This window comes from Tauraco erythrolophus, chromosome 2, assembly GCF_009769465.1.
Source record: "Tauraco erythrolophus isolate bTauEry1 chromosome 2, bTauEry1.pri, whole genome shotgun sequence".
Taxonomy (NCBI): domain Eukaryota; kingdom Metazoa; phylum Chordata; class Aves; order Musophagiformes; family Musophagidae; genus Tauraco; species Tauraco erythrolophus.
Genome location: NC_141466.1, coordinates 36,318,474 through 36,345,686, shown reverse-complemented (window position 1 = coordinate 36,345,686; position 27,213 = coordinate 36,318,474). Strand labels below are relative to the sequence as shown.

Sequence of the window (27,213 nt, the reverse complement as noted above, 5' to 3'; positions counted from 1 at the left end):
GTGCACTTGTAAAACTGCCTTATATCAAGATTGTCCTCTGCTGCCTCCATGATGTACCTTTGGAGGAAAGCACATCAGGTGTATTTCATGGTACTGGACTACAAATCATTTTCTATTCAACATCGCATGTCGAGAACAGCTTTGGGCTCTTTAAAGTGGACAGATAAAATTTCATGACAATGGAAAATAATTTAACAATCAAGAAATTGCATTTCTCACCCTCCAATTAATGAAATAACTTAAAGATCAGATTGCTGATTTACAATATTATATGTGTAATAAACAACGTCTGCAGGCAGCTCTGTTTGAGGATAATATCTAAATCTCCAGAGAAGTCACTTTTTATCAGCTCTGACAGCACATCCTTCACCATTTTTCTATGCATACCTGAAACTGAACGAGGATAGTGAAATAGCTTGCACTAAGGAATGCTCACGAAACTGATGAGAAGCTTTAGCTAATTTTACTAAGAAAACCTTTTGGGAACCTCAGGTCATTAACTGCTATCTATTAAATTGATAACTGAACTTTCAGTTAATATTATTAATTATATGAAAACACTACAGATGTCCCAGTTCTTACAGAAACTGTAGTAATGCCCAACAAAATGACTGGAAGTCCTTTGAAGAACAGTTCAGGCAACAGTAGTTAATTACTTTTAGCATTTATATTACATTTCTTATTAGGTTTATTGTAGAAAATAAATTATGACAAAGTACTGTCTGTAAATTCCTGATTATGCTCAAATGATACTCCTAAAGTTACTCTGTTCATCAGTTATCTAAGGCTCTACTGCTGACAAAGACATTGGCTTGTTAGCTTTGTTGCTGAACAGATGGTCTAAACCAGGGGGAAAGTTGAATATAAATGAAAGAAAACTGAAGGTCTTGAGACAACAGGAATTATCTATTTCGAATGAGGGCAGTAGATTCTAATTCCGTTTCATGGTGAAGGTAGTTTCGTAGTATGAATCTCAGCCAAGATATAAAGCCAAAATTCTGGCATTCATGCAGGCTCCTTACCTGTTGCTGAAATTTGGCAGCTAGTTGTCGGTACTGTGGCGAGTTGGGATCACTGAGTTCAGCTGTGTACTCTTGATCAGTGAGAGTGACGCTGAATTCTACCATTTGCTCCACAGGCAGTTCTGGGACTGTATTTGTTCCCAGCTCCTGGAAAAGAAGAAGAGGAGAAAAAAAGCGGAGAAATAAAACTAAATTATTTTTTTCCCACATTTCAGTATTTAATAGGTAGAAGGGTTCCCTTTTAAGCCCGTCCCCAAAAGAACTTTCTGAACTATATCCCGCAAAAGGCGAGTTTCTAGCCACATCTATTGGCTTAATTCTTCTGCCTTTGCAAACAAGTTTCTATTACTGTGACTTGAGAGTTGCCTTTGACATGCATAAATTAAGGTGATGAAAGAACAAAGCCATTTCTTGCACAGAAAATGTTACCAAGTTTTCTTACTTCCATCATCTTTAAAGTCTTTGCTTTATAACCTTTACTTGCCACTTTGGAGGAAAGTGTGTGACACCAAGGAGAATGACAAACAAATGCTAAAAGCTGGTTGGTATCCTACCCTCAGGAAACCCATGGTCAACCAGAGCAGACTGCCAGATTGTCTGTTACTGCTTCATGTTCAGATATTTACATTTGTTTTTTTCCCGACAATAGAGCAGAATTAGCCCTACCTGTGTTACACCTTTCTTGTGCAGTTGACTTTACTGCTATTAAAAGTACTCTTATTTTGTCTGCTGTTTCCTGATACTATTCGCAGTTTTGGCCTACACTTACTAATTCTTTCCTTTAATAATGTTAAACTCGAAAAGCCAATTCATTTGTAGGCTACGATGTGCTGGCCACAAGGAGGAAAGCCACTATGAGCATATTCAGAAAGATTTCCTAATTCATTCTAGATAAAAAGTTATACATTTACTAATTTTAAGATCAGAAGGTATCTCTTATTCCTTATTCACAAGTAGAGCTGAACTTCAAATTTCAAGTCTTGGAATGCAAGTACCTGAAGAGGTGATGCAGAGAGGCCACCCAGGAAACTCCTGCCTTCTGCCCTTCTCTCAGTCCTTCTTCACAAATCTTTTACTAATGTTAACACATATCATCCCTGTGTTCCATTACCAATGTATTTTATGACACAAAAAAAGCCTTCTGTTTTTTTCTGAATAAAACCTTTCAGGCTTCTATAGAGTTTGCCTGTTAAAAATACAACGGTCTTGGAACACGAAGCAAGTTGTCATTACTGCAAGTACTGCATGTACATTGCATGTTTACACTTATTAGCAATACTTACATATTCTGTATTCTTTAATCACTTTTTAATATTTTTATTTGCTCAAGGACAGTTCTACTCTCAGCCAGGCTTTTTATACCTTGGATAAACAAACAAACACAACGAGCAAGACAACAATCAAGAAGGAACTGGCCCAAAAGAGCAGCAAGCTCATGAGCCTGAAACCCACAGGCAGGTGGGGGTTCCATGTCTGTTGCCAGGTGGGTTGGCAGGAGGCTGCTAGAGACATCTGTCCGTACATAACACCTAGGTTTTGATAGCTTCCAAGAAATACATGCAATTACGCTGTGTCAGGGGATAAGAGAGAAAATAAGATGTTAATATGATAAAAACTGAGTGAAACAGGAGAGAACACTTTCTGCACCCATCGATTCTGTGTAACAGCTCTGCTAAGTCATTCCTCAGGATGCTTCAGTTTGAGAGGAATGTATGTTTTGTGTTGTCCATAAAAATATGGCTTATCAGTTAGAGAAAGAGCATTCTGTAATGTTCTATCGTATAAACAGAAGACCAAGGAATATGCACTTTCTGTACAGCTGCCACATGGCTTTTGAGGAGCCAGCCTTTAGGGAGCTGGTCACACAGGACTGGGCTGAGAAAGAATGAGAAGACCTATAACATGGAGGAACTGGTTAATGCCAATTTCCTGAAACATTTCAAACATCACAAATAAGTGATTTTAAAACATTTTTTTCCTCATAATCTATCTGCCATTTTACTTTCTTAGAAGAGGTAGCAGGAGCCTCTTCCTACAACCATTAGGCACAGACAACAAAAAAACCCCAGAGTGGCTTTTTGAGGAGCCGCTCTAGAAAGGCAATCTTTTCAGAAAGTGAAGAAAATCTCAGAGCAAAGTGGAGAGGAGATGCCAGGGGCCAGCTCCTGCCTGCGGCTCCATCGTGGCAGGGCCCAGCCCGCGCCCTCAGGCCCTATCTCCAGAGGGAGGTTCCCGAAGGTTTCCCAAAGACATGCCGAGGCCAGGGGCACCTCCCTGCCACCCCCAGGACACTACAGGGAAATAACAGCCCCTGCTCTCACCCTCATCCCGTCTCAGACTCCACCTGTGGCCCTGGCTAGCTGCTGTGAACCGACAGCACAGGGGGCCACCCATGGCACCACGTGTCATGGCTGCTCTGAGGAGACACCAGCGCAGAGTCCCTGCTGGACAGCCGGCTGGCTGGCAGGGAAAAGGCAGGAAGGTCCAGTCCTATCCCTCGTGCTGCGGAGAGCTCAGGAGGTATGTGTTTTTGTGTTGTTTAATGAAGAATAAGATTACAAAATGGTGCAAAGCAGCCAACGGGCCCCTCATGAAAAGAATGAAGACTGTCTAAAAGCTGATTGCCATGTTTTTATACTTTCTACCATGTATGCGAGAAACATGACGCACGATTCCAGTACAGAACAAATGCTAACAAAACGCTTCGGTCCTACTAGCAGTAACAGAGGGGAGAAGTCATGGTTTATAAGCACCAAGTGTTTATAAGGCTTCCCCCTCCGTTCTGCTAGCTGAGCTCAATACGAAGAGGTGAGCGAGCAAGCAAGTGGGACAGGAAAATAGGCTGCCCTCACCTTCACCGGAGTCTTCGTGTCGTTAACAATCTCGTTGAGCAGCGTACCATTAGGTACCGGTGCAGATGGAGAGAGGGGTGTGCCAGGGGAGCCTGCGGGGGTTGAGAGTAAAATCAGGCAACAACAGGTTTGCACATCAAAAATCTTCCCTTTTCTGTGCTGGTCAGGTGTCAGCTCTCTGGAGAAGCTCTCATTATGGAGTGTGTGTTTAAGCACAAGATTGTGCCAGAGAAAGATGGCAGGGGGTTTGGAACTAGATGATATTTGAGGTCCCTTCCAACCCTAACCATTCTATGATTCTGCGATTCTATGATTCTATGACATTATGGCATGGGTAAAGCTGCTACTTTTTATACAATAGATGGCCCTTCTTTCCAGGTTAAAACATCAGTAGCGTTGCATGTGTCTGACTGAAGGCAAAAATGGCACCAGCTACACATCAATGAAATTATGTGAAGTAGATAATAATATTTGATCATTTCCTGTCATACTGCATCATATATCAGCAAATGTCTAAACTTGATTTTGCCAATTAAAATCTTCGTCTCTGTGATAGCCACCTTTCTTTAGGGCTCAATTTAAAGTAATAAGAGGATTTGACAGAGTTTTCCAGCTAGAGGCAAAATTACCATGCTGGAAGTCACTATCAATAAGATTCTGTCATATTTGACCCTCATAAAAATATGCATGCAGGATGTTTCCTCCTTGAACCAAAATGTTCCTATTTACAGATTTTTATCACTGCATAAATTCCTAACATTATTTTAAAGGACTGTAGCACACAACAGTTTTGGTAGGTCTAATTGGAATGATCTGCTCAAATTAATGTCTTGGCATCACTGTGACTTTCTGGTTAAAGTCCTTTATCCTTTATTTTCATCAGCTTGCTTGTTTTGGCTAACAAAATGCAGCAGCTGACACTCTAAACGTTATTTCATAATTGAAGCAAAATTAGCTCTACTATCTACTCTCCTGAAACTAGGAAAACATATGCATTCAAAGACTGCGAAACAAACCTGGAATGCTACATTTGAGTAGCAGACATGCTGTAAAGAACTCAAAAAATGCTTCTTATAGATTATTTTGCTAAAGCCTTTCCATGGTACTTCACTGAACTTGTCATGCTTTTACTGCATTCATTAAATTACAACCTTCTAAGATCTATGAATCATTAGTTTTAGCAATTCTATTTAATGGGCAGACACACTGCAAGCAGATTTGATTTTACCTGTTGAAATGGAAGGAATGTCTTCCAGCTTTTTGCCACCTGTTTTCTCTGTGGATATTTCATCTTTCCTATCAATCAAATAGAAATGAATGATTTAATGATCAGCATGATGTACTGGCAATGTCAAAGGTGTAAACAAAATGTAGAAGTGACCTCTATATTAAAAGTAATTTAAATTAGAGAAGTTACTTGTAATGGAATATGTTATAAGCTGGTTGTTAAACAGGCGATGGAACAGAAGATCATATTTTATATTCAACAGTTTATGTATTTTCTTTCCTCTCCTTCAATATGGTATTTACTCTTACAACAAACAAAAATACTGATTTGAGCAACCTGGTGTAGTGGAGGGCGTCCCTGTCCATGGCAGGGGAGTTGGAACTAGATGATCTTTGAGGTCCCTTCCAACCTTAACCATTCTATGATTCTATATATTCCTTCACTAAGGAATACTCGTCCTGTCAAAAGTCTGCTTTTGAGGTTTCACGACTGATTTTCTCCAAGCAATCAGAGAGATGGAGTCACAGAGATTAAATCAGTGCATAGAATCTGCTTTTTCTCTCTTTGAAGAGAGAAATGTATGTTGTATGTTATCTAAGCCAACGATTGTCTCCTTTGTTTTATATCTCATGATGTCAAGATAGCTCAGAGAGGGCTTTGGGCTTCTAATTTTAGAGCTAATGAATATTTCATGGTTCCAAGGTTGTTTCTTGCTTTGATGTGAGGAGAGGATGGGTGAACTTATTGTTGAGTTGTCAGTTTATGTTATAATATCATAAAGACACTTCCAACTAATGATAGTTTCAAATTAGATTTCTGGATCAGGATTATTATGAATTGTAGGAATGTTTATGTTTGGATCTGGATGTAATACTGATGGGTTAATGCCTACTATGGTCTCCGTGGCAAACAGCTGAAAACTGAAGTAAGAATATGGTGGGTGTGATCTACAGATTGTCTGCCTTGCATCACTGGATTTTTTTTGTATTGTTGATATTATTTTCTGTTGTAAGTTTTATTCTTCTGATGAAGAAATTTTGGAACTGAGACTGTTAGCTTGCCTGAAAAGCAGAAGTTGTATGTATATAGAAGTACATTTTTTACTAGATGTGTAAAAGATTCCTGCAGTTAAGGTTATGGAATAATTTCTACTCTAAAACCAAATTTTTATTCATTTGTAGCTTTTGGAAACATTCTGATTCTTAGATAAGAATCTTCTAAGTAAGTGATACTTTGAGGTTTGTCTTTCCTGAAATTGGGGAGTGAAGAATTTAAGTTGCTTTGGGTTCTAAGCAGAGTGTGGAAAAAATCCACAGCATAAAATAAAAAGCCCAATAGTGGAAATAAAAGAGAATGGAATTCCTCAAAGTTGCTATAGAAATAGCTATTATTAAGGCAGTGCATATAGGTGGAGTGTTCTTAAAAACTGATGTGAGTGAAAGAACTAAGAGCACTGCAAATGCGTGGTTTGGTGTTGACTGAGACAACGTGAAGTTTGTAGCCTAGACAGAAAAGATAGCTGGGCTGCATTTCTATACAGGACCAACCTAGAGGTTTAATAACATAACTAAATAATACAAACAATTCCTGATTTACCACGTCCTCTGAATATCTTGTGTGGTGAGAACTAAAGTAATATTTGTATTGTTTTCACAAAGTTAACTAATTATGTGTTGTGGTCTTTAACTGGAGACTGATCGCTACATGGCATCTGCAGAAGATACAAAATGTTTCCTAAACCACACAGTAGTAAAGATGAAGTCCATCAATGCATTATCACAGCAGCCTGTATTTCCAGCTAAAATACTAGTAATTCCATAGAATTTACTTTACCTTCTGAATTGTGCCTAGGGAAAACCATACTGTTCACAAAGAGCATAAGAACTCTGAGATCAGTCACATCAGTTATTGCCTTGCTGCTTCTCTTTGCACTCAACTGAGTGAAAAGACCTCCCTTTGGACTTCCAGGGGAGTTTAATTAGGCCCTACATTATTAAAAATACATTTCTGAGAAAGAGGAATACTCAAAGCTCATATGTCATAATGAACAAAGATACCTAAGACCTCTGTGATCATGAGACAGTAAAATTTATGAATGGAAAAGATTATTTGCTACACCTGAAAATCTAAGAAAATTTGAAGAAAAAAATAATACATTAATCAGAGAAACTGTGGACAATTATTTGCCTGGCTATACCATAGTATTCATATGCAGAGAGACAGAGTTCAGTATTGTAACTTTAATCCTGCCGTTCTCAGACTTCTGAGCATTACCAGTAGCATACTTTTTTCCCGAAAGTGTAAGGAATAACGCATCACATTAGTTAACACTATCATGATGTGTAAAAATACAGAGGAAAGCTAAAATGAAGGCATAGAGTTTTCATATTATTGCTTAATGTAGCCTCCCAGATAAACTTCTGATCAACTCTCTGACTTTCCTTTCGAGAATTACAGCAATCGAGGGCAATCTTTTGTCACACTCCCAGTCAGCACTAGTCTAACACACAACAATGGCTCTGTCAGGGTTTAATGCTCACGTTAGTCTGAGAAGACATTCTATGGTGTCTCAAAGTGAACAGGCAACTCAGACATTTGACCACCTTAATCATTTGTGATTCGATTACTGTATACTACGATACATACAGTGTACACATCTCTCACAGCACACACCAAATACACCACAGTGCTACCTGTATATCTATTCACATCCAAGCACATCTACAAATATCTTTTTCAAAAAAGGCAGTAACATCCAGTGGCAAGGTTCTACTTGTGCTACTTACCTTTCCTGGAAGGTTCTATGTTTTACTCGCTGCAAAAAGATTAAGAAAAACAGAATTTTACTAGTGGATGTATCCAACCATTGAGTAGAAGCCTGTTAGCTCTTTTGTTTACTGTCCTTTAATGTTTTCCTTGTAACACATGCCCCCTCCTCTTCCTGAGCAGTTCTTTGCCCTTATATAAGCAGATGGGAGGCATTTGGAAAGTCTCCCCCAGTTTCTATACAAATGTCAATAATCCTTACCCGTTGGATTATTTCCAGGTGCTCTTGGGAATTGCTGAAGTTTTTGCCAATGTCGAAAATGCAGAAAGTTTCCCTCTGGCAGGCAGTAACCCAGTTCTGATATTCAGAAGTATCAGGAATCCGATCCAGAAAAATACGGAAGGCTTCCCACACAGCTTCCTGGCAGACTGAGTAAGAGGAAAGGGGCTGGGGATGGATGCTTTGTACCAAAAAGCAAACTTGAAAGCCTTTTTAGAGTTATTTGGGATTTATACATTTTACTGTACTTAGTAAACAAATCCAGCTTCTAGGTATTTTTAGATATTTAGGTCTTTTAGGTCTTTTTGAGTTGACAGTCATTTGCCTTTATGCAGAAGGACTAACCATTTTTGAGTTAAGAATTGCTAATTTCCCTCATTTTAAAAGAGAGATTAATTTGGCCTGACATTATCATCATGAATAAAGAGCAAACAGAAAGCACGCTTCCTTCATCTCAAAGGTATATAACTACAAAGATATACAGGATGTTCTAGTGAGAGCAAAAAAGGAGGTGGAGAAAAAAAAATCTAGCAGTCATCATACTTGAATAATCATAATTTCAACTGTATACAAAGGTTTTGTACATTAGTATGGTTAACTACGTATAGAACAAGATAAAAAGAACATATTTAAGACTTTGATATTTCTCACATAAGTTAAAAAAATATTTTAGTGGAAAAAATATTTTTGAAATGCAGCAGCAGGCTAAAATGATTTGATTATATTCCAAGTTTTCAATGTAATTAGTATTTTCAAAATCTCAAGGACATTCTGCAGCAGGTACATGCTTTTATGTTTCTTTAAACTCCCCTGGAAAAATTGAATTATGGTATAGGTAAAATCCCCTTGGAAAGAACATGATTTTCTTTCTCTCTACACAACTGTACACAGTCATTTGTTCAATGTTAAATATGGTGATGAATCACCCACTTAAATGCAGGGCTACATCAGTCAATATTAACAGGTACTGTGGCTGCAGAGAGAACAGTAGTGTTTTGCATCATTTGGGGAAATGAAAATGAACATAAAGAGAATAAGACAGTGGGGGATATTTTGAAAAGGTATTATTCAGGAATGGCTCTAAGAGAGCTTCACTTACTGGATGCAAACTGATTTAATTACATGAGATTATGTAAAACACATAACATAATAATGGAGACTAATACTTTTACATATTCTGTTGGCTCACTCCTTACGCAAGAAAGCTGTGAAGTTCAGCTGTAATATCTTACAAAATATATTAGAACACATATTTGGGCTTGGTGTCCAGTTTTTTCATCTATTTTCCAGCAGTCAGAACCCTGTCAGGTACTTCAGGGAAAACTCGTAAAAGGTAAGACTCTGCTGCAAAGACATTGCTCTCCAGCACTGTGAGTGAGGATCGTGACATGCATGAGTACATGAGGGAGGGGAGAAAGCAGCAGCAGCTAGGTTATAAAATGACTGCTTAGAAACACTTTACAGGATTTACTTTCCCTTAATGATTCTGATAACACCGATCTTAGATATGTCTTCATAGTGAGTTTTTAGGAGTCACAGATGGCCAGATGGGGCTACACTTCTGAGTGCACTTCTTAGTGAAGTCTCCTCTTCATTGTAAGCTGAAATAATTTCTAAAAGATTCTGGAGGATAAACTGTTCCCTCCTCCAGACAGTTACTGCCTACCTGACTAACTGTACTAATATTTCTTTGGATTTCTGTTCAGGTAACAGCTCCTTCTCACACCCAAAATATTTGGGTTTCATTTAACTCGCTATGCACAGCCTCAAACTAAACATAGCATAAATCCTGGCTGCACCTGAGTCATGTTTAAAATCACTGAGTGGTCCAAAGAGATCGTCAAGCTAGCACAGAGCCAGCCAGGAAGTGCTGTTCTGTGTGGACTTTCCTGCTTAACTGCAGAGGCATCCACATAACACAAGTTGTCCTCTGCAGGGGCTGTGAACTCAGTTGTGCAGGATGACCAGCATGGCTCAGTGGCTGCTAGAACCGGTGTGTTTTGAACAGGACCAGTTCAGTTTATCTCGGGTGCCGCTCTGCCTTCCCATTCATGGGTGACTGCCTCTGTACTGCTTGTTGGTTCCTCTGGTATTGGTAGAGACAACAAAGCCAGCTATATTTTTGGCTTTCTGAAAATATAATGTACACTCACTCAAGATGAAGGAACACACTTCTTCAAAATGTTGTTTAAAGTTAAATGCTTTTAGAGAAGGGGATTTTCAAACATATTAGAAAAAACATTTTAACAAAAACTTGCAAGCAATTTAAAAGCTGTTGCCTTTAGCACTTCACTTTGCAAAGTTCATTGCTGTGAGAGGGGACATTTATTTTCAGTACTTGATACCTGCTTTGACTTAGAGTGAGATAATTATCTGCATTATCTAAAATATCGATGTCTCTGAAACTAGTACAATCAGTTTCTCTAGGTATTCTCTAAACTTGCTGTAGGGATGTACTCACCTAGCTGCATAAGGGCACATCATTAATACCTCAGGAACGACCTGCCCTCCCAGCAGAGCAGCTGCATGTGGAGCAGATGTGGTCAGATTATTAAAAAGGAACAGGATGTCTTTTGCAGAGATTTATTCATTATGAGCTAGCAGTTAAGGTTACTTTCTGTCATTCTTTTCTTACAACTCTGTGGTATCTGTTTTTCTAAGCAGTAACCACTGAATAAAGATATACTATCTGATGAAAAATAATCCAGTTGCCAGGGTTTAGATAAAGATGACACATGGCCAGCTGAGGAGGTGTTGTAGCTGATTCCATGCATGCTCCTAGTTTGCCCCACATGAAAGACTGTCTTTATGGTGACTTAAGCTATATTGTGTTATTTCAGAGTTGGTATATAAGGTCACTAGGCTCAGGTTATCAAATAACAACTGTCTGAGCTCCTACATTTGGGCTGCTTTATGTCATGTGCTCATTCCTGAAAGTGTAGAATATATATATATATGCAAAAAAACCCTGTGTAATTTTTCCTAGGAAGCAATAAAATTCCTTAGAGGACAGATATGATCCACAGTGCTGTTACAGTTCTAAATGTGTCATGGGACTTGGAATGGTGGAAGTGGCCTCCTAGACTTTAGATAAAGAAAAGAACTAACCTAAAGGTAAGATTGTCCTGCAGATAGCTAGAGGCTGTAAAACTCCAGCGTGGCTACCAGATTATCTTTTTGTACTGTGGTTACAGCTTCAAGGATAATGCTTACATCACCACATTTTCACTTCTACTTTTTTTTTTTTTTCATTTATCACTTTCATCAGGTAAATTAGCGTGCTCAGCTGGGAGGGCACAAGTCTTGGGTTCTCGCAGGAAAGATATTTTGAGGTTTTAACCAAGGTCATTGTAATGGAAAACGTGCAACTATTCAAGCGAGCAGAGACACCTTTTTCTGAATGAGTGCACAAATTATTCAGCTGCAGTCATCTGTTCTCTTGCTTGCTTTTTGGGAAGGAGTCCAGCTTCAGTTGAAGAACTGGATGACACCTACTTAGAGAATTTTGTGAATGTAGGACACTCTGCTAGGAAAGAGGAGCTGTAAGTTTAAACCTGCTTGCACTACAAGATTTACAGAGCCCAATATGCCACTCCAAACTGATGTGCTGATTTCCAAAAAAGGTGCTAGTATTGTCATAATCTGTTTTTAAAAGAAAGTGTCATAGGTGCAGTTCTTTGAGTTCAGATCACAGATACCAGCCTGTCCCACATTATATTGTTTTCAGCCTAATCAGTGACGTGACCAGTGAGTTTTAGGGACTTTCAGGATTAATTAGTACTTAAGAAACAAGTTTCGAAATTCTGTCTAGTGCCCGTTAGGTTGAAATTCAGTCCCACAATGGATACCAAATATGTTTCTATCTATAGGAATGGCTATAGACATTTGTGTAGTTTGCCCATGTCGCCTATAACAATTGGCTTCTGGAGTAAAATTTTTGCAGCTCCACATCCAGGTTTTGTTTCAGAGGATACTAGCTGGTTCCTTGAAAAAGAGCTGAGGAGCAAAGTTACATACGCATATGTGAAACTTTGGAGATCAATATAGAAGACAAACAGGACAGTAAAGTTGATTTATAGAGTAGAGGCTGCCTTAGATACTTGCATCCCAGAAGTGCTGACTAGGTTTTAGAATTAGCTTTGGACAGTCTAGCTGCAGCACAAAAATATGCTGCTTTTTTTTTTTTTTTTTTAATACAAATTGGAAAATCCACAGAATGAAAAGCTGGGAGAGGGAGAGGGAGGAAGAGAGGGAATATGAATAAGAGAGTGCTATTTGCACCATACATTCTAGGGAAGTGGTAACTCTGTGGCATCTCTACAGTCAAGGAAAGAAAAGAAAGGGCTGGGGAGGGAGTGAATTAATTGGGAAAGGGCAGAAAAAAACATTCTAGACTTTTTAAAAATAAGACTAAGGTCTTTTCATAGCCTGCTGGCAATTATCTCAGTGTTTGTACAATACCAACAGTGCCACAGATTTTAACTACAGATACACCAACATATTTGTGCAATGACCAATGAACAGTTTCACTACTTGTCTTGAGCTGGTGACATTAATTCTCAGTAGCAATGTTGGTACCTGCTGCACTTTTGAGAGAGGTGGTACATCTTTAAACAGTAGGGTAGAGCATAATTTGGTCTTCATGTTCTGCCATGCAAGAACACTATGCAATCACATTGAGTTCATTAGTCTTTTGGGTGAATTGTATTATTTTGTTCTGATAACTGTTTCAAACCATGCTAATGTACACGTAACATTTGATTATCTATGTAAAAATAAAGCACAAAGCAAATACACTGCCTAGAGTTAAAGAACAAGATTCTTGAAAATTATTGTGTTTCCTCAGCTGAAAAAAATACTTTAAGGGAGGAATTACACATTGCAATCATCACCTTACCTCTTAACCTATAGTAAGCTTGATGACTGGCTAAAATCTGCTTCACTGATTCTTGTGGGCAAACTTTCACACCAGTGGAGAAAAAGGATGACCTCTTTGTTCGGTGTTTTGCCATGTCAAATATCCGCCTTATGGTTGATACTCTGGACCTCTTTGTCGTTCTTTCTGTTTTGTCTGAACCTGAGGCATCGGCAAGATGTTTGGCTTCGCTACGGTTTATCTTACTAGGAATTTCTGGAAAAGATAAAAAGTGAGCATGTCCATAAATATACACTGCATAGGCAGTAGGTATCAAATGCAAGGTCATGTCTGGAAAATGGGCACGAACCTGAGAGTTCTTTTTCTTGCATTCTATTAGTGTCAATGCTCTGACTGAATTAATGTGCTGAGGAGAAACATCCTGTGATCACACAGGGGAACTGGGACTCAAGAGATCTGGTAACTAATATACTTATATCTCAACATGTGACCTCCAGGTCACACAGGGTAAAAGTTTCAGAAGCCCTAAATCTTGTTTTCACAAGTGGCTTTAGGTTAGATCCGCAAAGGACACAAGTGCTTGAACTTCATGCTACAGCATGTCATTTGTGAGCATATCACTGTAGGGAAATTTACAGTACCGTGATAGGTAATGATCTGGAGCTTGGGGAAAGTGAGACATATCTGTAACAACTTACAGTGTAAAAATATGTCTATGCTAGAAGACAAGTAATCTGAAAAATAGTTGTGCCTTAAATCTGCGCCCTTTTAAGATATTCTTATCTTTCCTTTGGTCCTAAAGGCACATCTCCCTCCACATTAGGTCCGCAGTCTTGAACCCATCCCAAGAACTGATCCCTGAAACTCTTTCAAAAGTTGAGCAGGAGTCTTTGGGGAAAGAACTGTTTCCAGTCTCCCTCTTTTACTCTACAGTGCACTCTTCTACCCTTCCCTTACATAAATGGAAGTATTAATCAGAACAGACTGAAATTATGTTTCTTTGCCACTGAATGATAGGTGTTGTGAATGCTCTGGCATTGTATTTCAAATGATCTTTAGCTTTTCCTGACAAAGCGGAAAAGCTACAGCAGAAACAAGTGAAATCAGTAGGTGGGAACTGAAGATCTAGGCTTAAGTTTGACTTATGGAACTATTCAATTATGAAAAATGGAAATGTTTCTAGGGTGTCAAAATAGACCTAAGCATAAGAGTCTCCATCTTAAAAGGCATACAAAACTACAAGACTCTTTTGGTTCCATTTCCTAAGTATTTGTGATGCAGCATTATATGACATAGTAGCTAAATTTAATGCAAAATATTAATGATAAAAATAACATATAAGTTAAACATTTAAATGAGCTGTAATATGGCATTTTGCAGGATCGTGTGACAGGAACGGTTAGTGTATTTTAGATTATCTTTCCAAATTTTGCATACATATTAATAAAGATGATAAGTTAATTTTAAAATACCTTTTTTTTGGCTGCATTTTCATACGTTTAATACGGTGATTACAGATGAAAAATAAAGAAAAATGTAAACAGAACAAAAAACATTTTGAAAGAACTGTTTTGAAAGAAAAGTGTAAAATTTGTAGATAATTGGAAAACTTTAAGGGAGAAAATACAAGAAAGACATGACACGCATATGCCTGAATGCTGATGAATCAACTGAAAAAATTGCTTTGAAGAATGGTTTAAAAACTTGTAAAAGAAAAATAAGAGGAAATAATAGAGTTCAAAAGGAACAAGTGTGGTGAGGGTAATACTGTCAAAAAGAGTAAAAAAGTATCAGTTTACTGGAGAATGAAGAAATATCATGCTGCATATAGTGAAGACTAATTAGCATGTTCTTAGGCAAATCAAGAGAAAACAAGGAAGGTAAAAACACATTATCTTGGAAAAGTAAACAGATAAATTATAAGAGAAAAATAATTGAAAAATATACTGTTACAAAAAGAATATACTTGAAATAAAGAATGGGAGAAGTTCTACCATATATGTCAGTATACATATATATATGTGTGTGCATATATATGTCTGAGTTCTTATTTAACTTCAGTATGAACATACAACGCTTACTGTGTAGGAATCATAATAATGACATATATATTATAAGGTAGGTGATACCTGATATGGAAAAATTTGACTGCTTGATTACAATGAATATTGTATGAAAGACAAGAAGTTATACAATGAAGGCAACAGGTGACTGTTACTGCTTTGTAAAGCATGCCAGAGGCAGCAACCTGTAGGCCTGTAACTGTCTAATTGTTGCAAGGTAAGTTAAAATGATGATGCAGTCATATGTGGTTTGTCATTAAATGAAATGGAAGTAATTTTTCCACAATAACGTCAGATTGTGAACCATAAACTGCATAAAATGAAGTTCCCCTGTGAAAATGTGGCTCTGGGTCCATGGGATCAGTTGAGAGTCTGAATTATTTGAACGATATATGGGGTGAGAGGGGAAGATCCAATGCCATTGAAATCTCAAAACAGACTCCTGAAATGTTCTGGAAGAAAATACCAAAAATCTACATGGAAAGTAGCCAGTTGTAAGTCTATTATCTTTTACAAGCTATATTAACTGTGATAGCCCAGCTGCCCAGGCTGTCTGACCAACTGGGACAGAGGATTTTGTCACTAAGCTCTTTGATAACTTTTTTATGGAGCAGAGGTCTTTGTTGAAGGATTTACTTCTTCCCCAGGATTTACCCCTAAGTCATTAACTTGAATTAAGAATTAAACTATTCGCAAAACTGGCAAAGAAGATTCTTCTCAAATGATTTTTGTCATGATTTCAAATTCTTTGTGTTACGGTCACTATTTGGGATTTTCAGTCTGAGAAAGTGACCATACATTATCTGCTTCCAGTTATCCCTGTTCTGCTGGCCTATTCAGTGTAGGTGTAAACTTTTTCTCTTTTCAAAATTCTTTCCCTTCAGTTTCCACTTTTTATGTAAGGCATCTGTTGCTTACATGTGCTTACTGTAATAGTTTTAATGCCGTTTATATCTTGTGGTTAGTGAATTTCCCTTACTAGAGTGACTTTTATTATCATTAGTTCTTGAAATCACTTTTTTACTAAATTTAAGCAAAATTTGAATTAAAGGAAGCATCAGCTCCTTCTCCACATGATGGTCCAGTGCTTATTTCCTAATATTTATTGAATGTGAACGGAAGAAAACCTGTCTTTTGGAACCAACATTATTTGTTCATAACTCTTCGATCTGTGCTTTCCCCTGTGTTTGTGAAAATTCTGAACTGAGAAATTTTAACCTAAGACTCCCAGATGGTTCAGCCATATGTTTTACTAGAATATCCCTCCCTCTACAACTTTTTAAATGCTTGGCTTTCAGTTTCCTGAGTTAAAAAAAAAATTAAAAAGACGTGCTATTTTGAAAATTAACCCATATGTATTAGCTGATCCCTTTTCTTTTTACCATGCAACATAGTAATCAAGCGAATTAGAGTGGTGCAAATTTTACAAGGTACATCACTTGGTCATGTAAAAAATTCCAATAATACTAGATTGTTTTACTATTCTTAAGTAATTTTTGTAATTTTTTTTGGTTCTCATTCTCTTTTCTTAGACAAACATGCAGTTAATATATTTAATGTTTACTCTGCCCAATTTGACATTTTTTATTTAGTTCTGTTGTTTCACAGACAGAAAAAACTAAACAGGTTTAGTTTTACCTTTAAAAGGTATGTCTAAGATTTTTAGTTTCCTTTGATGGTTCTAGGGCAGAAGGGCAGGTAACTGTCAAAGTCTGGTAACTTTTTACTGTGCTTTAGTTTAGTCTCCAGGGTGTCTTAAACAAAGCTGTAACTTTCCTTCCTTATTCTCACATGAAAGAATCTGCATCATTGTCCACATTTTCCAGGCAACATATTTGAGGAAAAAAGTTGAGGTAGTTTTACTATGGTGATCTACAGAGTCAGTGTCAACCATTATTAAAATTTGGAGTTCTGACCTCTAGTCCTGAACTTTTAGACAAATGTAACAAAAGATTCTCAAAATGTGATAAAGCAATTTTCAAAATACGTGTCCTGATTTCAGCTGGAATAGAGTTAATTTTCTTCCTAGTAGCTGGTATAGTGCTATGTTTGGGATCTAGTATGAGAATAATGTTGATAACACACTCATGTTTTAGTTGTTGCTAAGTAGTGGTTATACTAAATCAAGGAGTTTTCAGCTTCCCGTGCTCTGCCAGTGAGGAGGTGCACAAGAAGCTGGGAGGGAGCATAGCCAGGACAGCTGACCAAAACTGGACAAAGGGATATTCCATACCATACGACATCGTGCTCAGAGGGAGCATATAAACAGAGGAAAAGTTAGCCAGGAAGCTGCTGCTCAGGATCTAGCTGGATGTTGGCCAGCGAGAGATGAGCAATTGCATTGTGCATGACTTGTTTTGTATATTCTTTTATTTTTATGGTTTTTTTTCTCCCTTTCTTTTCTGTCCTATTAAACTGCCTTTATCTCAACTCGTGGATTTTACTTTTTTTTCTCTGATTCTGTCCCCATACAACTGGAGGAGGGAGAGTGAGCAAACAGCTGTGTGGTGTTTAGTTGCCTGCTGGGTTAATCTGAAACAATATGATATAGGAATCTTATTCGTATGGGACCTAATCAGAAGTGATTTGACGTCCATACAGGTCTCTCAAGCACGTGGTACTGTTCTTCAGGTTTTAATTTAAGGCAGATAAACAGTATTAATTTCTCAACTTAACTGAAATCCTCAGAATAAGGCCAGGCCTCTCTCCTGTGTCTCTTGAAACCTACTTTATCAAATTTATAGCCTCAACGATAAAACAAGCAGGAGAAATACATTTCAAAAGTGAGAGTTCCTGTGTGTTTTTAATAATCTGCATGATGAAAAAGGAAAACTACATTTAACTGGATTCTAGAAAAAAAGAGTTTAAAGCCATTCAGATAATTGATCAGCAGGATTTTCTTTTGTTTGCTTTTATGAACACCAGAGTAAGAACCTTGTATTGATAACTTTTTGTACAACTGTAGTGGATGCTTTTCTATACAGTTTTATTTATTTCTAGCTGTTAATAGTATCAGTTTTGAGAGGCCTCCAGTTTTGGTGTGAGTTTTGTTTTTTTTTCAACAATGTAGGCAATCTCTGCATGGGAACATTTACCTACAGCATTAGTTTGCATGTAAACTTTTAGTTTGATTTAACCTTAGAAAATTAAGATGTCACTGCATACAAAGAGAAGAATTTAAAGTACAGTAACTAGGGGCTTCGACAGCAAAATTCAGGGTGGCATCAGGACAAAACTTTTGAAGTCTGAATATTTCATCATTAAAAGCATCAGAAGATTTGACATGTATGAAAAAACGTATTAGTGTGAAAAATAAGTGGTTGTTCCTAGAACAAAGAGGAATATGTGACTGATAAATAAGACATACTACCTTCACAATAACATAATTATTATTTTAAAGACAAGATTTATTTAAGTGGAACTTCTGAAATAGGACAAAAGGAAAGCTTATCAAAGAGGGTTCATACAACAAAGATTTCATAAATGTGTTGTTGTGATTCAGTTAGGTATACAGCAGGGTCAACAGCCTTGGTGTTGATAATTCAACCAGTAACAAAAGCATGGAGAGCATAAAGAGAAATAGTATCCTGGACTCTTTGCTTAGAGTCAGTCTCCTCCTGTCATGGGAGCAGTGAAGTCCTAAATTCCAACTGCACTTGCCAGTGACAGACAGGGTGCCCATGACATGTCCTTTCCTTATATTCATTTTTTAAAATCTTTCCTGTGCCACATTGCCTCAGTCCCAGTTGCATGGGAAGGGTCTGACTGGATTGAAGGTGCTTAGATGAGCAGGGACATATTAAAATATGGCTTGCCTTTATCATCAAATGCAGCCTAGATCCTGCACATGAATACTAGGAGCAGCACCTATCTTCTCCTAGAGAAGCGTGCAACAACCTCTCTCTTCCCATGCAGATGTGGAAGTAGAGACCCTTTCCTTGTCCTCTTGTCGATGTTCAAGGCTGCTTTGCCAGTGCTTTGTCAGACACTGTAGTCTGACTGTGTTAGCACTACATTTCCAAGCTTGTTTTCACAACTGTGAAGGCTCACAACTTCAAAAACTGGACAGTATGAAACATCATATTATATAAATGAATACTACTATTTAATCTGCTCAGGTCTTGTCTCTGAGAGCTCAGTGCCTTTAAAGACAAGATAATGTGTCTTGCTTGTATTTATCTTTGGGTCCGATATATTCTTTAACTATTTTTTATGCACCCAGTGAAGGAACTTTCAGAGGAATTGCTGAAAGGACTTGACTCCGATGGTTGTTGTGTCTTGGTGGGTAGTGGGTCTTATCTGGGAGCTAACGGGGGTAGCTGAGGCACAGAAGAGAGCTCAGTTTGGATTTCTCTTTTTCTGGCTTAGTGCACTTAGCCAGTGAACTGCTGAGTAAGAGGACAGTATCTACTACTGTGGGGATGTTTTGCTGAAAGATAAGGAGCTGACATTGATGCCTAGCTTCAGAAGAAGGTGAACACTGGCCCAAGGAGAATGCCTGTGTTCCTAAAAAAAGAGGAAAAAGATTGAAGCATTTATATTGAAAGTAATTAATTGTAACTCCTAAAAATGAATATTGACAATGAGGAGCTTGTTAATTCTTGTTTGGTATGTTGGCTTGTGTGAATGCCATTCTTAAATGTCACTAAATAGTAACAATACCTGTGAAATGAGGCCTGGGTATCTAATTGTGGCAAAGAGCTATGAAGGCCAGGTCCAGGCCTCCAGCTTGGAAGACCCTGTGTTCAGCTGACCGATGTCCACTAGCAAACTTCCTGCACAAGTACCATAAAGCTGATGTCTATACACCCAGCACTACAGAACCTTTCATGTACCTACTAATATTTTGTGTTATGCAAGACTTAGCATCACCTTATGTGTCAGGGAGGTGCTAGGCCCTGTCTGTGCAGTGGGGACTTTGTACTGAAGACAAAATACATCTGATCCCTGTATCTCTTGCTTGGACTCAGCATGACAAAATGCCATTTGCACATATTCACAAGCTGTGCTTAAGCTCTTTATGGCACAGGAGAGGAGCTCCAGGTTGCTGCATAAAAGGTAAGTTGTGTAATCTTCAACATTTTAAAGACTATATTCTTGGTTTGTATTAGATCTGCACCAAGGGATTTTCCTTCTTAACGATTCAAGGAAAGTGGGGGGTTTTCATAAATCTGACTTTTGGCAGGAATGCATGATGATACTCCTTAAAAAATTTATGGAAGATGAGAATTTTCTTAAAATAGTACTCAAAGCAAGGCTCCCATGAATCCTTATGCAATATATTCCTGTTGTTATCCTTATGTTAAAAATGCTAAATGTTTGGTTATAGTGAAACAATTTACACCTCAGAACATATAAGGAAATAAATCTGGACAAGAATGTGATAAATTATTTTTAAATATATGGTATAGCAATGACAGTAGTAAATGTCTATATTTTAATAAAAACTCAAAAACTTCTTGTTTTAAAGCTAGTAAGTGGCATTAGATAATGGTTCTTTTGCAGAACCCTTTAAATGAACCTAGATTTACATTTTGGTACCAAAGATCACTGTTGTCCTCAACCAACGTGCTTTGGAATTTCAGTAAGTGTGAAGAATTTTGATTCTGCAAGTAGTTAACACTGCGAATCTAAACTAGAGATCATAATCCCTCAGCTGTTCCCCTCCTCCCAGACACTCACGCAAATCTGTGAGATTTTCTACACCAAGTGGAGAAACACAGTTGTTAAATCAACCAACTTCAGAAAGAAAGCTAAGAATATAATTTGAAACAAATTTTATGAAAGTTATGCTTAGGTCTTATAAGAGACAAACATATTTTTTTTCTCCCTCTCTAAATAGACAATTTGGTAACATCTTTAAATTGTGCTAATTGTACAATTCAAGGCAAAATAACTATGGGGAGTTATCTACCTATTATAAATAAGACTAGAAAACATTAAATGCCACTGGTAAGATTCTTCTGCTTTTGTGAGTATGGTTGTCATACGACTAACAACGAATGCTCACAATAAATGCAGTCTATCAACTACAAATGCTGAACATGCCGAAAGTTTTATGAGTCAACATATGTGATTTTGTCACATTTTGATCCTACCTGAAAGAGAAACCCATGTTTTCCTTGACATCAGATATTTAATTTAAGGTAGAAACATATACCATCTCTTTCAGACATAAGTGCAAATTCTGGTGAAGAATCCTCCTTGTTATTCACCAACTTTACTGACCAATGCTGCTGCAATTCAGAGAAAATATAAAAGGCGTCATTGCCAACATCCGAATCCTGTAACTGTCTGCTAAAGGTCCAGGATCTGGACTAGAAAGAGCATTGAAGAATGATTGCTTTTAATGTTGACATATGAAACATAGATATTTTTGTATTTCCTTGTGCATCTTAGAAGCACTTGGCCTGAAATACCGTTCTATTATCTCATATGGTTTGCATCAAAGGATGCAAGAAAATGCTTTAAGTGTTTGAGTAGTTCTTAGAGGGATGCATCCAACCTGCAGTGATGAAACACTCACTTGAACATCTCTGCTATTAATTTTCTAATCAGTCTTACTCAAGATGTACAACCATTCTCTGAGAAAGTCAGTGAGACAGCATAAGTTCAAGTTCCGGCAGTGTTTTGTCGTGTATGTCAACATTTCAACAATTGTGATTGTGTGGGTCAAAGGGTTGCAGTGCAAAATGGTTTTATTGGAGTAACTGTATTCAAATATTATGATGATTAGAATGTTTGGCATATGAGAAAGCTTTCAGGAGTCAGAAGTCACAGTGCCATCTCTTTGCTTGAACTTGTGTCATTGGAACTGGTCAGTTTTACTCACAGTTTACGGGCACTTGTCCTGCAATTCAATCTACAGTCTCTGATTAATTGACTCCATCTCATTTTGACAGAGAATAACATGGACTTAATCTTACTTAACTTAGTTATGTGTCAAGCTGCATAGATAAAGTTAAGTTGGGAGAACACCTGGAGGTCACCTAGTCCAATTCTTTTCTCTAAGCATGGCCAACTTTGGAGCTATTTGAAATTTTTCTAGTTTTGAGGGAGAAGAGGAAAGGGAAAAGAACTTGATTAGAACTGTCTTCATTTTGTGCTGTAACCACAAAATCACAAAATGAAAGATGAACGCACTACTGCTTTCTGCCTGAAATGGGCTTCTATGATCTGTCTTGACTCATATATATGAAAGGTTTACCTGGAGCATACTGACTAAAACTTGTATTTCAGGTAACAGGGTTAGCAAGATTGCTAATATACAATTGGATGAAGTATGAGAGAGGTTCTGAAAAATTCGGAGTGGCAATAAGAAGGTAATTTTGACTCTGCACTGAAGCAGAAATTTAAAAGCCAGTAGAACCTCACCACTGAAAAGATAAGCATGGTGGTCTAAGTAGAATTAGCTACGTAGCTGTGCAGCTATGAGTCTGGGTCCTATTGACTTGCAGACATCTATGTAACTAGGTAGTTGCTTTGAGAATCAGTCTGCTAAACTTTCCTTATAGTGTTACTTTGTCAGACAAGTATATTGTAGGTTAAAACCAGGTTAAAACCGGTGATGTGCTTGCATTCAATGATAAGGTGTGCTAAAATTGAGTAAGGATAAATAAATGCACTTACACTGTAGCAGAAAACAGGGTGCTCCCAGATGATTGTTAATCTTACATTTTCCAGATATGTTACTTTTCTGAAGTGTCTGTCCAGTAAATAGCAGCTGATAGTGACTAAATGCCAGTATATATGTGTACACAAGTAGACAGATAGATATTTCTTTTGAGAAAGTGTGTTGTTCAACATCGCACATTCCTAAGGGGAAGAAATTGTTTGAAACACAGCTGGACTTGCAAAATGCGAAGTGCATGGAAGATGCCAGATAGTGCACCTAATTTCTGATTAAAATGGAAGAACTGTGGGATAGAGAATGAGTAGAAGACTCTCATTTTAATCTCAAAGGAACTGGGAATAGGATAGAGATACAAAAGCAGAGGGGAAAACACATCAAAATGCAGTAGAATGCATACAGTTTTGCTTCTGGGAACAAGACTGTGTTTGTTAAATCTGATGAACGTTGGCCATATCACTTAATGCACTGCTGAAGCCACTTGGACACTACAATTAGCTGAGAAATTCAGAATAGTGTAAGCAATAATCTGGATTTCTAGCAGGTTAAGACTCCAAGTAAAGTTACTTTATTGTAGCCTGTAAATTAACGTCCTGTATTGTAGCCTGTAAATTAACTTTTATTATTAATAGAGATCATCTTGACCACAACTGTTATCAGAGAAAAAATCACACACATCTACCTGTTCATTCACATATAGTTCACTAATCACTATGGTATGGGTGTGATTATATCTGGAATTAATCTTTAAGAATCTGTGATTTCCTTAGCTAGGAAATAAATAAGATTAAAACCCATGTATAATTCAGTGTTAGATTTATTCGGGGAAAAAAAAGTTTTACTTTTCATTTGTTTATATGCACAACCAGGAAAGTTAGCTTTAACTTGGTAATCCTTATTTTATGGGTGAAAGTAGAAAATAATCTTAGTGCAAAAAGCAGATGTCTTTTTTTCTTTCTTTCTTTATTTGAAACTTTATGTTCTTTGACTTCCCTTTCCCTTTGGCGCAAATTTGCTTAACCCTTTTTTCAAGGGCAATTATAGTAATGAAGATCTGCAGCACTTATTGCTGAATTGGAACAGCCGAGCGGGAAGGGGTAAGTCAGAATGAATTAAAATGATTTCATAGAGTACACACAGAGCCTTTGTGTCCTAAAGAATGATTGAGAAAATAGAGGATATTTACTTGCTGAATAAAAAATAACACTAAACAGCCTTGAACAGTCTCTGGCTCCTCTACATTCTCAGTATTACGTGTTAGGATGTACCTAGCACCAATGTATAGTTTTGAGAGTTCAAAGGTCCTTTGTATTTTACTAGTTAGTCTGGGTTTTCGGTGGTTTACAATTTAACAGTTAAAAATTACTGTCATATTTGCACATAGATTTTTTGCCATGACAAAGATTTTATCCCCTTCACTTTCTCTTCCTATTGTTAGAGACAATTTGTGTCAGGACAGTGGCAAAGATCGGAGTTCAGGTCCTAAGGTCATTTCCTGGATTCTGGCACTAGTCATGACCAAAGGAAAGCACTGTCTCTAAAGTCTTTATATTGCTCCCTACAGTTTCCAGTTTGTTCATTGTGGAATTGGAAGCACTCCTGGACAGCCTCCCAAATGGCTGGGAGAAGAACTTTTTTGGTCCTAAAATAAAGATGGGAAAGAAAGACCAAAAGACATTACTGAGCAAGCCCCATGTTTAACCTCAAAATACAGATGTGAGTAAAACAGGAATTTGAATTTAAGATAGTTTTGTTCATGAGGGGGGAAAAAATCAATTTATTAATCCTATAACTATTTAGAGATTATTAGTTCTATGTTTTTTTCTTTTAAAATGGGATCGTTTTATATCTTTATTACTTATTTCCTAGTCTGTCACAGTTGACAAGTACTGCAAACTTAAATAACCCTAAAAGCCTCAAATCTTCTGTGTTAGAATCACTAATGAGTGATTAATATAAGTATTCAGACTACTAGGAGAGTCTGTGTACTTTTGAAAATATTTTCTGTAAGTATCTGACCCTAATGCTAAGTCATAAAGTAAAGCTCTGGAAGCATTCTCGCTCTGGTCAAGAAGTTTCTTAACACAAGCATTAAGTCATTTGAGATCTATGTGCATATATTTGAGATTGCATTGTTTTAAAATATTATACATGGCGTGACTACATGGCAATAAAACCTAATTATTATGCATTTGCGCATACTACGTACTTTATAAAACTGGTGGGAAGGAATTTTTCCAATTATTGGTCACATGCATGTATAGAAAAAATATTTTTTCACCTGAAAGCCATCAAAAATGAGAAAATTCTGAGACTGTTGCATAAGCAAGATGCTATATGAAGTTCATTACTCATCATTGCTTCTGAGTGTTGATAAACATTCCATGCACTAAGTCTTCTACTACATCTCTTAGGGAGATAATTTACAGTTCCTCCCAGAATTTTGCTGAAGGCTTTTATATGGGAAATGTAACATACAGTCATAATTTGCAATGAGTGAATGTGACTCCACTTTTAACATTATCACTTTCTCAGTTCATAATTATAAATATGGACAGTAATGAAACCATCAGGCATGCAAGAATTGCCTGGAATTCATTCTCTCTTTCCATTGTAGAATATGCAACTTAAATGAGAAAGCAGTGCATTTTGATATACCTTTTCTTCTTTTCAGACATGAACTGTCACTCATTCTCTAATTTTGTGTCACATTTACAAAATATCACTAATGACTAAATAGCACTATTTACATGGAGTTAAAAAGAATAATCAAAGAGCAACAGAATACAAGTCTAGTGTTAACTAATACATTACTTTTTTCCAAGGATTTTTTCAGTACTGTAATTGTCCACTAGAGAAGATTTACATAATTTCAGTGAGATACAAGAACTGTGTTCTTTATTTTTTTAAAGAAAATTTATGCAAAGAAATGCAAGACCAAAAAAAAAAAGTGACGTCTGAATAAAGCTTTCCAAGTAGTATTGACAGTAGATTATGTTTCACATCATCTCTTTCAAATATTTAAATGCTATTGAGGACACTTCTCTTATCATTTTACATTCTTTGCATTTAATTAACATGCCTGAGATTGACATGAAATAGGAGGTCATTCACTTGGGCAAGCATAAAGCAGTTGTAATGTTGGCTTTTAGTTCAGTTATATAAATATCAAAGCATAGACGAAAAAGGTAGTAAGAAACCTTTCCCATAAATAAACATGTTCCCCAAAGCTCTATATCTGTTGAATGTGAAACTGAACAAGGAAAAATCACATTATTTTCTTTTATTTTTTGTTGTTGAAGAAACTTTAAAATTGTTGTGAACTTTTAAATGTTTTTAAAAGAAGCAATAGTTAGCTGTTGTTTTCTTGCAAGTAAGTTTACAATTGTTATTGCAGTAATCCTTAATTAGTGTTGCTGGGGTTTGTGTATGTGCAAGTACGGTTTATTCCTCCAGAATTTGAATATCTACAAGTTTTTTAAGTTGTTTCTGACATTCAAAGATATGTACATTCAAAGATATACTCTACTACTTTCTCTTCATTTCAAGGATGGCAAATCATCTTTAACAATGTCAGCACTTAGATGTTCTTTCAGCTATTTTGCCCCTTCCATATAATTGGTTTCATAACAGAACATATGCAAGTAAATTGAAACTAAATGGCATCTCTTACAGAGATTGTGAAGCCTGGGAAACATACATAAGAAATCTTGTCAACATTTCCTTTTGCAACTTTATAACAGTGTCACTAACTATACTGTCTCTAGCTAAATTGTCAAAACATCAAATTCCAAACATAGAATTCTGTAATGTGAAATATCCTGATCTTTCCATTATTTTTTTTCAGCATATGCAATGTAAATTAGTGTAAGCCTTTTAAAGATGCACTTACCTCTGCTTCCCTGAACTTGGAGAGCAAGGCAAATGATCAGAAATATTAATCCAGTTTTCAAATGCATGCTGTCTATTGATCATTCACAGTTTTCAAGAACAACCATGCAGGAAATAAGAATATTGAGGTCAAGTAGAAGAAATTCTTTTCTTAAAGAATTAAAATCCTCAAATGTCTTCCCTCTTTTTAAATTATTTTTCAGGTGTCCCCAGCCTTGGACTGCATTGAATTGCAACTAGGCGAAGAGTCCAACATGTGCCAGAATGCAAGAGCTGGGCAAACCCCTCCAATGCACACACTTCTAGTCTGTGGGATTGGAGTGGTAAGACAAGAGTGACGAAGTTTTTTAAAAAAAAAGCAGTGTCTGTTTCTGGAATAATCTGTTTATCTGCTGCTCAGACATAATCCCTCTTATGGTCCAGCTGGAAGAGCTTTCTTCATCTTATTAACCTTCTGGAGCAGCATCTGTCAACCCCAGAAGACTTCAGTAGCACCACAATAAACAACGGAAGTCTCTTCTAGTGCCCATTGCCTTTGAACATGGATCCTTTGGGCATTCTGGAGGTATCGCATGTGAGCAGAGCCGAAATCATGGGGAGAGGCA

The 27,213-nt window shown here is 37.1% G+C and overlaps 1 protein-coding gene across 3 annotated transcripts in view; it reads right to left on the bottom strand.

The window, feature by feature from the left end:
* The window catches only part of IMPG1 (interphotoreceptor matrix proteoglycan 1), a 62,820-nt gene extending 36,144 nt beyond the window's left edge, over nucleotides 1–26,676 (bottom strand). For all 3 annotated transcript variants that reach the window (XM_086608264.1, XM_086608262.1, XM_086608263.1), the window contains exons 1-7: nucleotides 26,610–26,676; nucleotides 13,046–13,279; nucleotides 8,131–8,297; nucleotides 7,889–7,917; nucleotides 5,103–5,170; nucleotides 3,875–3,966; nucleotides 1,023–1,169 (exon numbers count right to left, since the gene is read on the bottom strand). In XM_086608264.1, coding sequence (XP_086464390.1) covers nucleotides 1,023–1,169; nucleotides 3,875–3,966; nucleotides 5,103–5,170; nucleotides 7,889–7,917; nucleotides 8,131–8,297; nucleotides 13,046–13,279; nucleotides 26,610–26,676 — 804 coding nt within the window. The remainder of the gene's footprint in view (nucleotides 1–1,022; nucleotides 1,170–3,874; nucleotides 3,967–5,102; nucleotides 5,171–7,888; nucleotides 7,918–8,130; nucleotides 8,298–13,045; nucleotides 13,280–26,609) is intronic.
* Between the last annotated feature and the right edge of the window lie 537 nt (nucleotides 26,677–27,213).